The sequence below is a fragment of the Anomaloglossus baeobatrachus genome, chromosome 4, assembly GCF_048569485.1.
Source record: "Anomaloglossus baeobatrachus isolate aAnoBae1 chromosome 4, aAnoBae1.hap1, whole genome shotgun sequence".
Taxonomy (NCBI): Eukaryota; Metazoa; Chordata; class Amphibia; order Anura; family Aromobatidae; genus Anomaloglossus; species Anomaloglossus baeobatrachus.
Window position 1 is genome coordinate 375,095,336 of NC_134356.1, and position 16,616 is coordinate 375,111,951.

Sequence of the window (16,616 nt, forward strand, 5' to 3'; positions counted from 1 at the left end):
GAGAGAGAGAGAGAGAGGGCGACCTATCAGACATTGGGGATGAGTAGTAGAAGCTGGCCGGGGACCGCATTGAAGTAATCAGGTAACAAATGCGCAGATCCGGGCCAATTTACCCAAGTATGTTTCTGTTGCAGTAATGCTGCAGTGTTGCAGAATTGGATACCTCACTGCTGTCACACAGCCAGTGTCTGGTTCGTGATGCCTGTGGTTGGGGTAGCATGGATTCGATGACCGGTTCCCTTTAAATGGCTTGCCCGGACGTGGAGAGACCCTAGAGCAATGTAAAAGCCTTTAGTTGAGCATTGTGCATGGATCTCATTAATTAACCCCTTAACGACCACGGGCAGTAATATTACATCCTAGCGGTTATAGTGTTACTGCCCGCGGTCAGCTGCCGGCAGCTTGCCGCGATCTGCGCTCATCTCAGCTGATTTTCATGGCTGAGATGTGTGCCTGCGAGGCACGAGCAGAATCGTTATCTGCTCGTGCTGTTTAACCCCTTAAATGGCGCTGTCAATACGTGACAGCGCCATTATAACTGCATCGGCGGTAAATATTTATTTATTGGCCGATACCGGAAGTCACGTGACGTGATCACGTGACATCCGGTTGTTGTCATGGTAGCACAGGGTCATATGAGGCCTCCTGTAGCTCACATGAATTACTTTCGGTTTCACCCGACCCAGAGCTGAGTGAGGCAGAAAATGAGCATATCTGCTGTTTACAGCTGTATAACTGTGATCAGCAGATATGGCAGAGCGATTGGATTGTTGATCCATATAGGGTCATTCCACATCAAGTGGACCAGTTTTAAAAATCGTCCCCACTCGACCTTCTCTGATTTTGTTGAAAATGTATAAGGATGTGCATGTATGTTTGAAAAGAGGTTCTGTAAATTTTTAGGGCCAGATCTGCGGCTTCAGCTAAGAGGATTTTGCGAACTTTGGCACATAGCCATTGGAGTTCTATACTGGCTATGATGCTGAAATTTGGCATACTAGCTCAACTTTTTCTGCTAAACACGATAAAATTATGAACGGCTATGACAAAACAATATTTCGGCCGCAATTTTGTGTCAAAGTAGCTTGTAAAATGCGTCGCATAAAATTTATGCCTAACTTTGCCCATATATAACTCAAGACCAAAAACCAATAGTAACTGGTGACCTTGCCCTGTACACCAAACATCTACATGACTTGGCATTGCTGCAATATCACGGTCAAAGCGTATGCATTTGTGGAAATATTCACACCCACATATGATGACAAACTTAAAAAAACGAATTTTACCTATTTTTAGGTCAAATTTCTCAAAAAGGGTACCTCTAAAATATATCAATTCTGATATCATAAAGAGCACATTTTTCTCTACAAGGATCATTTGTTTTTTTTTGTTTTTTTTGTTTGTTTTTTTTTGAGTCTCTCAGTTTAAGAAAAGAAAAATGCCACTGAACATGGTGTTATTTATCTATACGCAATGAATGGTAACTGCACTACGCAAACCCTTGCGTTGGTCCATGGTGGTTATACCACAACCAATTCCCTAAGAATTGGTATTATAATCCTATTAAGAATTGTAATAATGCTGTCTTTCGAGAATTGGCAGCCCCATCGCCTAGGAGCCATGGCCGATAGCCGTGCAAGGCAAGTCGCGGGCGGTCTCTTTATCGCGGGTTCCGAAGCCTGAGGGTGGGTGTCTTTGCCTAGGATCCCAAGCCTAATATTAGGCATCTTTTGTTGGTTCCCAAGCCATAATGTTCAGTCTAAGTGGTCTGGAATTGTTGCTGAATTTGCAACATAATGCGTTCAGAGAAGCTGTATTGTCGGCCCATTGCTGTTGCAGCTGGTGCTGGAATTATTGCAATGATCGACTGCTCGGGAATCCAGCATGTATCATTTCTCACAGGCCAGTGAAAGAAGCTAGCTGCTCCATTAGGATGCATAAAATTTATTAATGCATCATGGTCGTCGACTGAAATTTCAGAAATATTTCCAATCCACCAGTTCCTATCGTAAATGCAGGCAATGTATTGCCCTGGCTGGAGGTTTGCAATTGGCACAAAAGGCATTTCTGATCTGACAGATCTATCTACATGGGCAATGAAAGATGATGGTTCATTTCACACCCTTGAAATGCCAATCTTTTTGTCATCAATTGGCACAAACTGGTGATTTTCTCTTGTTCCAGCAATTGTATGTCCATCTTTTAACCTTTCCTCTTGTCAATTTTTTCTTTTGGAACAAAAAAAACCTTGATTCCATGCAGTTGCTCGTTGCAAAAGTTGAATAAATCCACCGGGGTCAGTATTTGGTTTTCAGTTGGGCATTAAAGACTGGCACGAGCTGCCAACCTCTTTGCTGTCCCTCCAATCCCATCACAGGGCGACTTTCCATGACTGGTACCAAAAAAATTCCATTCAGCGCTGATATTGAAATCAGCATTGTGGTGGCACAAGTTGAGAAAAATTTTGATATTTTTGTACTGGGCTGCAGATCCATCGCTGAAGTAGTGGATATGACGAATCCCATAGATGAGTCTTGAGATACTCCACAATTACTGTTAAAGTGTGGACTGCAACTGTGTCATGTCGTGAGCAATCACTGATTAGTTATTATTAGTTATTATTATTAGTCAATAACTTTTCATAAATAAAAAGGTTTATAGGTTTTTGATTATAATAGATATTGCTAGCAACAATACAACTCTGTAACGTGATAAGAATCTGAAAATCAAACACAAAATCAATGCATTACACGCATAAATAACACCAAGTTCAGGGGCATTTTTCTTAAACTGAGAGACTCCAAAAAAAACCTAATGATCCTTGTAGAGAAAAATGTGCTGTTTCTAATGATATCAGAATTAATATATTTTAGGGGAACCCTTTTTGAGAAAATTGACCTAAAAATAGGTAAAATTCGGTTTTTTTTTAGTTTTACATCATATGTGGGTGTGAATATTTCCACAAATACATATGCTTTGACCGTGATATTGCAGCAATGCCAAGTCATGTAGATGTTTGGTGTACAGGGCAAAGCACCAGTTACTATTGGTTTTTGGTCTTGAGTTATATATGGGCAAAGTTAGGCATAAATTTTATGCGAGGTGTTTTACAAGCTACTTTGACACAAAATTGCGGCTGAAATATTTTGTTGTCATAGCCGGTCATAATTTTATCGTGTTTAGCAGCAAAAGTTGAGCTAGTATGGTATGCCAAATTTCAGCATCATAGCCAGTATAGAACTCTAATGGCTATGTGCCAAAGTTTGCAAAATCCTCTTAGCTGAAGCCGCAGGCTTGGTGGACCCTCCAGTAAAAGGTCAACAGTGCCCAATGTATTTGAGATCTGGCCCTAAAAATTTACAGAACCTCTTTTAAAACATACATGTACATCCTTATAAATTTTCAGCAAAATCAGAGAAGGTCGAGTGGGGACCACTGGTTCACTTGACATGGAATGACCCTATAGCCCCCTAGGGGGACTAGTAAAATAAAAAAAAAGTTAAAAAAAAAAGTTTAAAAAAAAAACAAAAAACCTTAAGTTCAAATCACCCCCCTTTCGCCCCATTGGAAATTAAAGGGTTAAAAAAATAAAAAATATACACACATTTGGTACTGCCGTGTTCAGAAATGCCCGATTTATCACAATATAAAATCAATTAATCTGGTAAACTGCGTAGCGGCAAAAAAAATTCCAAACGCCAAAAGGTACATTTTTTGGTCGCCACAAATTTTGCACAAAATGTAATAACAGGCGATCAACACATAGCATCTGCGCAAAAATGGTAGTTAAAAACCGGCAGCCTGAGACGCAAAAAATAAGCAGTCACTGAGCCATAGATCCCGAAAAATGAGAACGCTACGGGTCACGGAATATGGCGTAAAACGTACGCCACTTTTTTCGGACAAACTTCTTATTTTTGTTAACCCCCTTGTATAAAAGAAAACCTATGCATGTTTGGTGTCGAACTCGCACTGACCTGAGGCATCACAGCGACACATCAGTTTTCCGATATAGTGAACACAGTGAATAAAATATCTCAAACAATAGTGCTATCGTGCTTTTTTTGCAGTTTTTCCACATTTGGAATTTTTTTGCCGTTTTCCAGTGCACTTTATGGTAAAACTTATGGTTTCTTTTAAAAAGTACAGCTCATTCCGCAAAAAATGAGCCCTCACATGACCATAGTGACTGAAAAATAAAAAGGTTGTGGCTGTTGGGAAAAAGAATGGCGAAAAAGTGGAAAGTGAAAAATCGTCTGGTCGTGAAGGGGTTAAAACAGACCCCATGCTCTATAGTTGCTGGGTGTCAAATGGTTAGCTCTTAGGCTGCTTTCACACATCCGGGTTTTGCAGTGCGGCTCAATCCGGCTCAAAAACCTATGCGTCAAAAAACGGATGCAATGCAAGGCCATGCGGCACAATACAGCGCTAATGCATGTCTATGCAGAAAAAACCGCAACCGGCGTCAAGAAAAAAAAAAATGGTTGCATTTTTTCTGCAAAGCGCCGTATTGTGCCGCTCAGCAAAAACCGAATGTGTGAAAGCAGCCTTAGGGTACTTTCACACATCCGGATTTTTGCTCTGCGGCACAATACGGCGTTCTGCAGAAAAACCGCAACCGGCTTTTGTAACGCCGATTGCGGTTTTTTTTTGCATTGACTTACATTAGTGCCGCATTGTGCCGTAGGGGCTTGCGTTCGGTCCGGTTTTTGCCGCATGCGGCAGATTTAGCCGATGCGGCGGCCGGATCGAACGTACCCTGCAACGTTTTTTGCTCCGGCAAAAAACACCGCATCGCGCCGCATCCGGCCGCTGCGGCGCATTTTTCAATGCATCCCTATGGAGGCCGGATGCGGCGCGATGCGGAAAAAAACCGCATCCGGTCGCCGCATGCGGTATTTTCCACTGCGCATGCTCAGTAGCATGCCGCAACCGGAAAAAACCGGACCGGCCGCATGTAAAAACTGATGCAAAGGATGCGGTGTTTTCACCGCATCCGTTGCATAGTTTTCACAGCCGGATTGAGCCGCAGGGCTCAAACCGGATGTGTGAAAGTAGCCTTATGCATTTTTTTATCTGGTGTCCTTTTTGATTTGAAGAGATTGTCTGGACAATTTGCTTTAACTTGTGCCAGAAATTCTTCGAGCCTAAAATCCAGGGTAGTTCTGGGGGCAAACAAATGAAATGAGACACTGACAAATATATCCAGAATACAAAAGCCATAAACCTCCATTGAGGTCTTTAACCCCTTCAGCCCCCAGCCTGTTTTCACCTTAAAGACCTGGCCATTTTTTACATTTCTGACCAGTGTCACTTTGACAGGTTATAACTCTGGAACGCTTCAACGGATCCTGGCAATTCTGAGATTGTTTTTTCGTGACATATTGTACTTCATGTCAATGGTAAATTTAGGCCGATATTTTTTGCGTTTATTTGTGAAAATTTTGGGAATTTGGCGAAAATTTTGAAAATTTTATGCCCATAAATCTGTGAGATATGTCACACAAAATAGTTACTATATAACATTTCCCACTTGTCTACTTTACACCAGCGCAATTTTCGAAACAAATTTTTTTTCCGTTAGGAAGTTAGAGGGGTTCAAAGTTCATCAGCAATTTTTCATTTTTCCAACAAAATTTACAAAAAAAATTTTTTAGGTACCACATCACATTTGGAGTGACTTTGAGAGACCTAGGTGACAGAAAATACCCAAAAGTGACCCCATTCTAAAATCTGCACCCCTCACACTGCTCAAAACTACATCCAAAAAGTTTATTAACCCTTTAGGAGCTTTACAGCAACCAAAGCAATGTGGAAGGAAAACAATGAAAATTTAACTTTTTTACACAAAAATGTTACTTTAGCCATAAAATTTTGCATTTTCACAAGGGTATCAGGAAAAATGCACCATAAAATTAATTGTGCAATTTCTCCTGAGTACACCGATATCTCATATGTGGGGGAAATCAATTGTTTGGGCGCACGGCAAGGCTCGGAAGAGAAGGAGCATCATTTGAATTTTGAAAGCAAAATTGTCTGGAATAATTAGCAGATGCGATGTTGCGTTTGGAGACCCCCTGAAGTGCCTAAACAATGGAGCTCCCCCACAAGTGACCCCATTTTGGAAACTAGACCCCTCATGGAATTTATCTAGATGTTTATTGAGCACTTTGAACCTCTGGGGGCTTCACAAAAGTTAAGAACTTTGAGCCGTGAAAATAAAAAAAAAAAAATTACCACGAAATTGTTACTTCAACCAGGTAGCTTTTTTTTCCACAAGCGTATCAGGAAAAATTGCAACATAAAATGTATTGTGCATTTTCTCCTGAGTACACAGATACCTCTTATGTGGTGGAAATCAAATGTTTGGGCGCACAGCAGGGCTCTGAAGGCAAAGAGCGACATTTGACTTTTCAAACGCAAAATTGTCTGGAATCGTTAGTGGATGTCATGTTGTGTTTGGAGACCCCCTGAGGTGCCTAAACATTAAAGCTCCCCCACAAGTGACCCCATTTTGGAAACTAGACCCCTCATTGAATTTATCTAGATGTTTACTTAACACTTTGAACCCCTGGAGGCTTCACAAAAGTTTAGAATGTTCAGCCGTGAAAATATATATATTTTTTTTTTACCATGAAATTGTTCTTTCAACCAGGTAGCTTTTTTTTCCACAAGGGTATCAGAAAAAAATGCACCATAAAATGTATTGTGTAATTTCTCCTGAGTACACAGATACCTCATATGTGGTGGAAAGTAATTGTCTGGGCACACGGCGGGGCTCAGAAGAGAAGGAGCGCCATTTCACATCAAAATTGGTTGGAATTATTAGCGTACGCCATGTTGCGTATGGAGACCCGCTGAGGTGCCTAAACAATGGAGCTCCCCTACAAGTGACCTCATTTTGGAAACTAGACCCCCATGGCATAAATCTACATGGGTAATGAGCACTTTGAACCCTCACGTGCTTCATACATTGAGGCATAAAAACAAAAAAGTACTTTTTTTTTTTCCCACAAAAATGTTATTTTAGGCTCAATTTTTTAATTTTTACAGGGGTATCAGGATAAAATGGACCGCAAAATTTGTTGGGCAATTTGTTCTGAGTACGCTGATACCTCATATGTGGCAGAAAACCACTGTTTGGGCGCACGGCAGAGCTCCAGAGGGAAGGAGCGTCATTTGACTTTTTAAATGGAAAATTAGCTGGAATTGTTAGCCGCACCATGTTGCGTTTGGAGATCCCCCTGATGTGCCCAAACAGTGGAGCTCCCCCACATGTGACCCCATGTTGGAAACTAGACCCCCCCCCTACAAAGAAATATTAGTTTGGCAAAATAAATAATACAGACGTCAGTAAAAAAAAAACTATATATATATATATATATATATATATATATATATATATATATATATATATATATATATATATATATATATATATATATATATATATATATATATATATATATATATATATATATATATAATGAGCGCCTGCAACTGACACTAAAGCAAGTGCCACACGTGAGAGCAATGCACAAATCTCACATCACATCACCCGACACAGCCGCACACTCCTGTCTGGAAGAGAGCGACCGTGCCGGATGATGCGGAGTGAGGCTTGTGCATCGCTCTCACATGTGGCACTGGGCTGACCCTTACAATATTCAGTAAAAAATACTGTAGTTGACGATTACTACAGTATAATTTTACTGGCCCTACACTAAGTTTATTTGTATATCTTTCTTAGTTTACATAAAAAATATTAGGATGAATGCACGAATGTGCTGCAAAAAGGGGAGGGACTAGGTGGGATGGAAAAAAGATGGATGGAGGATAGAAGAGGGCGCAACGGATGCAGGAGCAGCGGAGGATGGGATAGGGGGCGCGGCGGAAGATGGGAGGGGGCGGTGGAGGATGGGAGAGGGGGCGGTGGATGGAGGAGCGGCGGAGGAAGGGGGGGGCGAGGGGAAGGGTGGAATGGGAGTGGGAGGTGAGATTGGGGATAGCTACCTTACAGAATGGATCTAGGCAGCAGGATTGCAGCAGATCCGGGAGGGGGGAGAGGGGGCAGAGGATTAAGGGGATGGGAGAGAGCAGGCAGCAGATCAGGGAGGGGCGCAGAGGCTGATGGGGGAGTGAGGTGGCAGATGCAGGGGCGAAGCGGCAGATGCAGGGGGACAGCGGCAGATGGGGAGAGTGCGGCGGCTGATGGGGAGAGTGCGGCGGCTGATGCAGGGGCGGTGGAGCGGCTGATGGGGAGAGTGCAGTGGCTGATGGGGAGAGTACATTGGCAGATGCAGGGGCGGTGCAGCGGCTGATGGGGAGAGTGCGGCGGCTGATGGGGAGAGTGCGGCGGCTGATGGGGAGAGTGCGGCGGCTGATGGGGAGAGTGCGGCGGCTGATGGGGAGAGTGCGGCGGCTGATGGGGAGAGTGCGGCGGCTGATGGGGAGAGTGCGGCGGCTGATGGGGAGAGTGCGGCGGCTGATGGGGAGAGTGCGGCGGCTGATGGGGAGAGTGCGGCGGCTGATGGGGAGAGTGCGGCGGCTGATGGGGAGAGTGCGGCGGCTGATGGGGAGAGTGCGGCGGCAGATGCAGGGGCGGTGGAGCGACTGATGGGGAGAGTGCAGTAGCTGATGGGGACAGTGCAGCGGCAGATGCAGGGGCGGTGGAGCGGCAGATGCAAGCAGGCAGCAGAAAGAAAGCAGTGGCGTCAGATGCAGGGGGGGGCGCAGCGTGAGAGCAGTGGCGTCAGATGCCTCCATGCATCTGACGCCACTGCTTTCTTACTGCTGAGTAGCGGCGTAACATGCAGGGGCGCAGCCGGAAAGTAGCGGCGTCACATGCAGGGGGACAGTAGCGGCGTCAGATGCAGGGGCGCAGCGGGAGAGCAGGGGCGAAGCACATGGAGCAGGGCAGCGGTGGATCGGGGGCTGTGACTCTCAGATGGGCGCAAGCAGGGATCGATCTCCTCAGATTCCACGGAGGGAGAAGCTAAGGAGAGCGATCTCCTACAGCGAGCTCACCCGGTCCCAGATGCACGGTGCTGCTTGGAGAGATGGGTCACAAGGCCGATCTCTCCAATCAGAGCTGGGGGCGGGTGCAGTAAAGCACACTGAGCTCCAGCCAATGGCCAGTGCTGCAGCTGCACTGACATAGCTGGATTTCAATGCTTCAGCCATTTTCAATGGCTGAAACATAACACTGGCTGTGATTGGCTGAGCGGCGTTCGTCAGCCAATCACAGCCTCCGTAGGTCCGGGAAGGAGACACCACCTTTCCTGAGGTCAGGTACAAGTCCTCTCCTTCCCGAATCTACAGTTTTTTAAAACCGATGGCGGTGCCCGGTGCTCTGGTGCCGCGATTCCGCCATGACGGATGTATCCGTCATGGGTTTTTAAGTACCAGGGCACCATGACGGCTAGATCCGTCAAAGGTCGTGAAGGGGTTAAACCTTAATTAATTTTTTTTTTTTTTTTAATGTCTAAAACTCACTTCCCCTCAGGCTCTACTACATACAATACTGTGCAAATATTTTAGGTGTGTAAAAATGCTGCAAACTGCGAATGCTTTCACAAATAGAAGTGTAATAGTTTATGTGGTCAATGAGTAAAATGCAATGTGAATTTAATAAAAGCGAAATCTAAATCAAATCACTATTTTGAGCTACAACCCTTTTGCTTTCAAAACTGCATCATTTCTTCTAGGTACACTTGCACACAGCTTTTTCCGCAAAGAAACTCAGCAAGGAGGTTGTTCCAAACACCTTTGAGAACTAATCAAAGATCTTCTGCGGATGTAGAGTAGACTTGAGCAAATCCTTCCACCTCTTCATGTAATCTTAGAAAAGACTTGATGATGATATCAGCTCTGTGGTGGCCATATTGTCAGTACCACAGCTCCTTGTTATTCATTATGCTGAAAATAGTTGTTAATGACGTTGACAGTTTGTTTTAGGGTTGCAGAACTTGGAGTTAATCAGAAGTCTCCCTGCTTGTTGACAGTGAGGGAGTGCTGACGTCATGCTGCTTGTCCCCAGTAAAGCTGGGTTTACACGCTGCAACATCGCAAAGGACATCGCTGTAACGTCACCGGTTTGGTGACGCAATAGCGACCTCCCTATGTCTCTGCTAAGTCTCTGGTGAGCGTTCAAACAGGCAAACCTGGCCAACAACTCAACAGCGATCCGGACCTGCAGAACGACCTAGCTGGTTGTTGGGGACGTTGATAAGCAGCCTTTTGAAAGGGAAGTTGCTAACAAAGTCGCTGAAAAGGCTTCACACACTGAAACTTCATGCTGCACAGCGGGAAACAAAGGACCTAGGAATGGTCCTGAACGATTTGTAACGATTACAACTTCACACCAGGGGCCAGGTCGCTGATAGGATTCACACACTGCAACATCGCAAACAACATCGCTATTGCGTCACAAAACCGGTGACGTTACAGCGATGTCGTTTGAGATGTTGCAGTGTGTAAACCCAGCTTTAGACATTGGGGAGCTAGCTATCAATCAGCATGATGTCAGCACTCCCTCAATGTCAACAAAGCAGAGTGGAAAAGAAGCCACCGCTCTGTTGATGTGACATCAGCCAGAGCGATCTGTGACCACTTTGTACCAGCGAAGAGCGGCATTAGCACAACAGGTAGGTAGAAACTATCTGCTGGTTAGTGCTTAGGCACATTTTTTTTTATTTTTACAAAGTCATGTATATGCCCATTAATTGTGACCAAATTCCCACCTCCATTTGTTGAAATGGGTCCTCAAGCCTATAAGGAGCCTCCATCGTTCTTCACTGTTGCCTGCAGACATTCATTAATGTGCCACTCTCCATTGCTTTGGCAACTCGCTTTCTGATGAGTCAAAATGTAAAATATTTGACTTACCAGTCAAAAGCACTTGCTGCCATTTTTCCTCAGTTCCTTTTTTTTGTGCATAGTTGAATTGCTTAGCCTTGTTTCAATGTTGACGGTATTGCTTTTGACCACAATCCTTGCATGAAGATCACTTTTGGCCTGGCAAACAGTATATGGGTATAGCTGGGTCCCACTGGTTGCTGGCACTTCTGAGCTGATGGCACTGCTGGACATTGACGATTTTTAAAGAGTAGTAAGCATGGTGTGTCGTTTATTTGCAAGTTCCCATGGCCCACCACTGCGTCTACGGTCCTTAACATTACCCATTTCATGAGGCTTCTTCAAAACATCTTGATACGCCAGTTGCTTTGAAATCTTTCCTTGGAAGAGACTGTGATGATGCAGTAGAACTACCTTGTGGTGTTGCTGTGCTCAGTCTTGCATTGGTGTATGACACAACTGTTTTACACAACCTAACCTTTGTAGCAGAGTTTCTGTTCCTCACCCAGTTTTAAGCCTCCTACACAGCAGTTTCTGTTTCAGTTAATGTGTTTTAAGCTACATATGAAAATCATTATTGCTTGGTTGCTAAAACTGGTAATTCATACACCTGATTATAATCCTACAGAATTTCTAACTTTGTACAAACGTACCTATCAGAATTGATTCCGTTGTGAAGGTAGTGGTCACATCAAATATTGATTTAACTTATCTTGTGATCACTCATTGTGCATTTTAATTGATAAAAATAATTAACACTTCTATTTTTGAAAGCATTCTTACTTTGCTGCGTTTCCTGGCTAAACGTTTTGTATGTAGAGATTGTGTTTCCCAATTAAATGTGGTATGAGAAGTGCTGCATGATTAATAGCGTTCTGTGGACAAGGACTATCTGTGACCTTCACAATCTTCTTTTGTGATCTTTTCACCAGGACTACCAATGAAATAAAAAACCTGCAGTACCTACCTCGAGCTAGCGAGCCTCGGGAAATGTTATTTGAAGATAGGACAAGAGCACATGCTGACCACATAGGGCAGGGGTTTGAGCGACAGACCACGGCAGCTGTGGGTGTGCTGAAGGCTGTGCATTGTGGAGAATGGTAAGTCATAGCGGCTGTGGGTTATTTCATGCTATACATTAATCACACACTCTATAGAAATGTTGACCAGGAGTACAAGGTGTAAATTGCATCTTAAGCGTCTAAAAATGCTGAAAAAATTTGTTTAAAAGAACCGAAGTCCTCAGTGGTTGATACCTTTTAATGGCTAACTGAAAAGATGGTAATAATTGCAAGCTTTCCAGATTACTCAGGTCTCTTCATCAGGCATGGTATAACACAAAATCTGAAGAGTCACATATTTATACACAACAGGACATAGAATAGTGCAGTAAAAAAAAAAAAGGTTATATGAAACAGAACTATCACTATGGCAGGGGGCAAACTGTTGTAGCCATAAATTTTGCTGCAGTTCAGTGTGAAAGTTTTATTGTCCTCTGATAAGGGTCTGGTCCGGGCTGTGACACGCTCGGATGGTCAGAGGAGCACATCTTTTAACTGATGTAAAAAGACATAAATCCATGAGACACATTCATTCCTACTCTGAATGTGTCAAAGGTCATCATAAGTTTGTACTCCCATAGTCTCCTGTCTCTCTGGGACTTGAAATTTCCTTTCAATACCAGCAATTTCATGTCCATGATGCTGTGGTCTGAGTTACAAAAATGTTTGGCCACAGGTAGATCCATCCTTTTTTCATTAATTGTGTGGCGGTGAGAATTCATCCTTGTCCTGAGCTGTTGTCCTGTCTCCCCTACATACAGACCCCCAGTTGGACATTTGGTACATATAATTAAGTACACCACATTGGTTGTGGTGCAGCTGAAGGTACCTGGGATCTTGTAGTCCTGATGTGATCTGGGAATCTTTATCTTGTCTGTTGTCAATATTAATGGACAGGTCTTGCATTTTTTCTGGTTGCAGGGAAATGTTCCTGTTGGTGTTGGAGAGGACAGGGAGCTTCTGACAATGATGCTTCTTAGATTTGGGGGCTGTCTAAAACACAGAAGTGGGGGGTCTGGAAAAATAGATTTTAACCGGGCATCTTTTTGCAGTAATGGTTGTAGTTTCCGTGCAGCTCCTCTAAACACCTCCAGATGTGGATTGTAGGTGACTACAAGAGGGACCCGGTTGTTTTCTTCTTTAGTTTTATAATGTAGGAGATGGTTTCTTGATATTCTGGTGGCTCTTGTAATCTGGTTTTCAATTGTTCTTGGGTGGTAGCCTTGATTCAGCACTAATCTATGTCCTGTTGTGTATAAATATGTGACTCTTCAGATTTTGTGTTATACCATGCCTGATGAAGAGACCTGAGTAGTCTCGAAAGCTTGCAATTATTACCATCTTTTCAGTTAGCCATTAAAAGGTATCAACCACTGAGGACTTCAGTTCTTTTAAACAAATTTTTTTTATCTCTACTGGCTAACACGGTACAAAGATAGATATATTTTACTTGTATCAAAATGGAGGATACCAGAATGTACCGCATCTTTATGGAACTAAAGACACTTCTGAAGAAACGCGCACAACTGGACAGCGACATATTTCTTCATCGTTCCTCATGGGAGACCCAGACCATGGGTGTATAGCTTCTGCCTCCGGAGGACACACAAAGTACTACACTCAAACGTGTAGCTCCTCCCTCCGGGCTATATACACCCCCTGGATGACAATCTAACCAGTTCAATGCTTTGTGTTCAGGAGGTCACACACACACACATGCATTCTCTGATTTTTATTTTTTTTTTAAGATTTTTTTCAAGGATTTGGAAGAAAAGCGGGTCCAGTCTGGACTCCCGGCATGTCCCTTCTCACTCCACTGTGTCGGCGGTGTTGTTAAGGTTGACTTTACAAGGCTGGAGCCTTCACATGCCGCGCTCCTTCACCATCCCTCGGGCTCTGGCTTGAAGTGGGAGCCATCACGGTTCTCTCTGCTTTGCAGGAGACCGGTCTCCTTCCGCAGCCCTGTCGGATCCTGCTGGATGGAGCGTTTAATCCCCTCCCAGGGACTTGGCCCTGCGTCTCAAAGCTAAGTATTGAGACATTTTTCAGGGTTCCCGGGTACATTTATTAAGGGGAGAGTGTGTCTTTTGACTGTACTGTGATTTCCGGCCGGTTCTCTGGATTTATCCTGAGAACCGCGCCGACGGTGCCTGCTCGTCGGCCGCATGTGAAAATCTAGGCCCCGGCTTCAGTTGCGGCCTAGTTTCGTTTTCAGCTTCCCCTGCATGTCAGTCATGCAGGGGAGCACTGCGGCGCTGCCCACCGGCCGTTCAGCATAGGGGAGGACACTCCTTTCTGAGGAGATGTTCCCTCCCCTGTATCTCTCCTTGGCCCTCCGGTTCCCGCTCTTGGGCTAATCTCCGCCCCCCCTCCTCACTCCAGCGCCATTTTCTCAGCGTTCACATGCTGATCGGCGCTGGCTGCTGCAGCTGCACGCTTCACTGGGGGTCCGAGCTGTGGAATCCGGAGGGCACACAGGAATCGGTCTGGTAAGCCACAACCTCTGGTTGTGGGCTTTATTATACACCTCAGGCATTCTACAGCAGTGTATTCTTACTGCAGAGTCTCCACCTCAGCAGCATGTCTGTCACTAGGAGCAAGAAGGCTGCTAAGCTGTACGCTATATGCACTGCATGTCAGCTCATTCTGCCAGAACCGAGCACATATCCACATTGTGATGCCTGCTCTAACATGGTGGTGCCTCAGCCTGGAGCCTCCTCAGGGGTCCCTCCGGCTGCTCCGGCCCCGGTGGCTGAACCCCCGGCTTGGGTAGCATCTTTTTCCAGAGCTATTTCCCAGTCTTTTGCCGACTCCCTGGGACAGCTGTCCCGGACTCTGCTGACCATGCATCAGCCCCCTTCTCAGGGCGCCTCTGCTGCTCCGAGCTCTGCAGAGCTCTCAGAGCATGTTTTAGGACCCCGTCCTCCTAAACGGAGACGCAGGGACCCCTCTCCTTCCTCGTCCCACGGCTCTGATTCACGAGCTGAGGTGCAAGGCGAGGAAGATACTTTTACTGTGGGCTCAGACGCTACCTCTATGTATCCCATTGACTTATCTGAGGGTGATGCGGATGTTGATGACTTGATTGCATCCGTTAACTCCGTACTGAACCTCAATCCACCAGTGTCAGAGGAACAAGCCTCTCTGGTAGAAATACACCAGTTTACCTCTCCTAAGAGAGCTAGGAGTACGTTTTTTAACCACTCCAGTTTTCAGACCACTGTTACCAAGCCCAGGGCCTGTCCTGACAAACGCTTTCCAAAGCGTGGCTCTGATGACCGTTTTCCCTTTCCACCTGAGGTGGTTAAGGAGTGGGCTCAGTCCCCAAAGGTTGACCCTCCGGTGTCTAGAATCTCAGCCCGGACAGTCGTATCTGTGGCCGATGGCACCTCTCTTAAAGATCCCACTGACCGCCAGGTTGACCTTCTGGCCAAATCTGTATATGAGGCGGCAGGAGCCTCGTTCTCCCCGTCTTTTGCAGCAGTGTGGGCTCTTAAGGCAGTCTCTGCCTCTCTGGCGGAGATACATTCCCTCGCCAGGGACTCTATACCCGAGATGGTTGCCTTAACCTCCCAGGCTTCGGCTTTTTCATCCTACGCCATGTCTGCCATTCTGGAGGCTTCTAACCTCACGGCGGTGGCTTCCGCTAATTCTCTCGCGATCCGCAGGATTTTGTGGCTTCGAGAGTGGAAGGCAGACGCTTCTTCTAAGAAGTTCCTTGCTGGGCTCCCCTTTACTGGGTCCCGGCTGTTCGGTGAACAACTGGATGAAATCATTAAGGAAGCTACTGGCGGGAAGAGTACTTCCTTGCCACAAACTAAAACCAGAAAACCTGTCCAGGGCAGGAACCAGTCGAGGTTTCGTTCCTTTCGTTCCTCTAACTGGTCATCCTCTAAGCCCTCAGCTTCGTCCACTACCTCAGCCAAGGATGGCAAACCCAACTGGCGCGCGAAACCGCGTCCTCAGAAGAACGGAGGAGCCGCTGCCACTAAGGCAGCCTCCTCTTGACTATCTGGCTGCGCCAGCAACGTCCTTGGTCGGTGGCAGGCTCTCCCACTTTGGCGACGTGTGGTTTCAACACGTCTCCGATCAGTGGGTGCGGGATATCATCTCCCACGGCTACAGGATAGAATTTTCTTCCAGCCCGCCAAACAGATTTTTTCTGTCCACTCCCCCCTGCTCCAAGGCCGCCGCCTTCTCTCAGGCCGTGGCATCCTTGCAAGCCAACGGAGTAATTGTTCCGGTTCCCGCCCGGGAACGGTTCAGAGGTTTCTACTCAAACCTCTTCCTAGTCCCCAAGAAGGACGGTTCCTTCCGGCCCATCCTGGATCTTAAGCTTCACAACAAGCATGTTCAGGTGCGGCGCTTTCGCATGGAATCTCTGAGATCGGTCATTGCCTCAATGACCCAAGGAGATTTTCTAGCATCCATCGACATCAGGGATGCCTATCTGCATGTGCCTATTGCGGTTTCACACCAGCGTTGGCTACGCTTTGCAATCGGAGAGGAACATTTCCAATTTGTGGCTCTCTCCTTCGGGTTAGCCACAGCCCCTCGGGTTTTCACCAAGGTCATGGCAGCAGTGGTTGCGGTCCTGCATCTCCAGGGGTTGGCAGTAATCCCCTACCTGGACGACCTTCTAGTCAAGGCCTCATCCAGTGCAGACTGCCAGCGGAGTGTTTCGCTCACTCTCGC

The 16,616-nt window shown here is 45.6% G+C and overlaps 1 protein-coding gene across 1 annotated transcript in view; it reads left to right on the forward strand.

The window, feature by feature from the left end:
- RSBN1L (round spermatid basic protein 1 like) overlaps window positions 1-16,616 on the forward strand; it is a 128,764-nt gene that overhangs the window by 98,414 nt on the left and 13,734 nt on the right. The window contains exon 6 of the mRNA XM_075345197.1: window positions 11,793-11,960. Within this exon, the coding sequence (XP_075201312.1) occupies window positions 11,793-11,960 (168 nt within the window). The remainder of the gene's footprint in view (window positions 1-11,792; window positions 11,961-16,616) is intronic.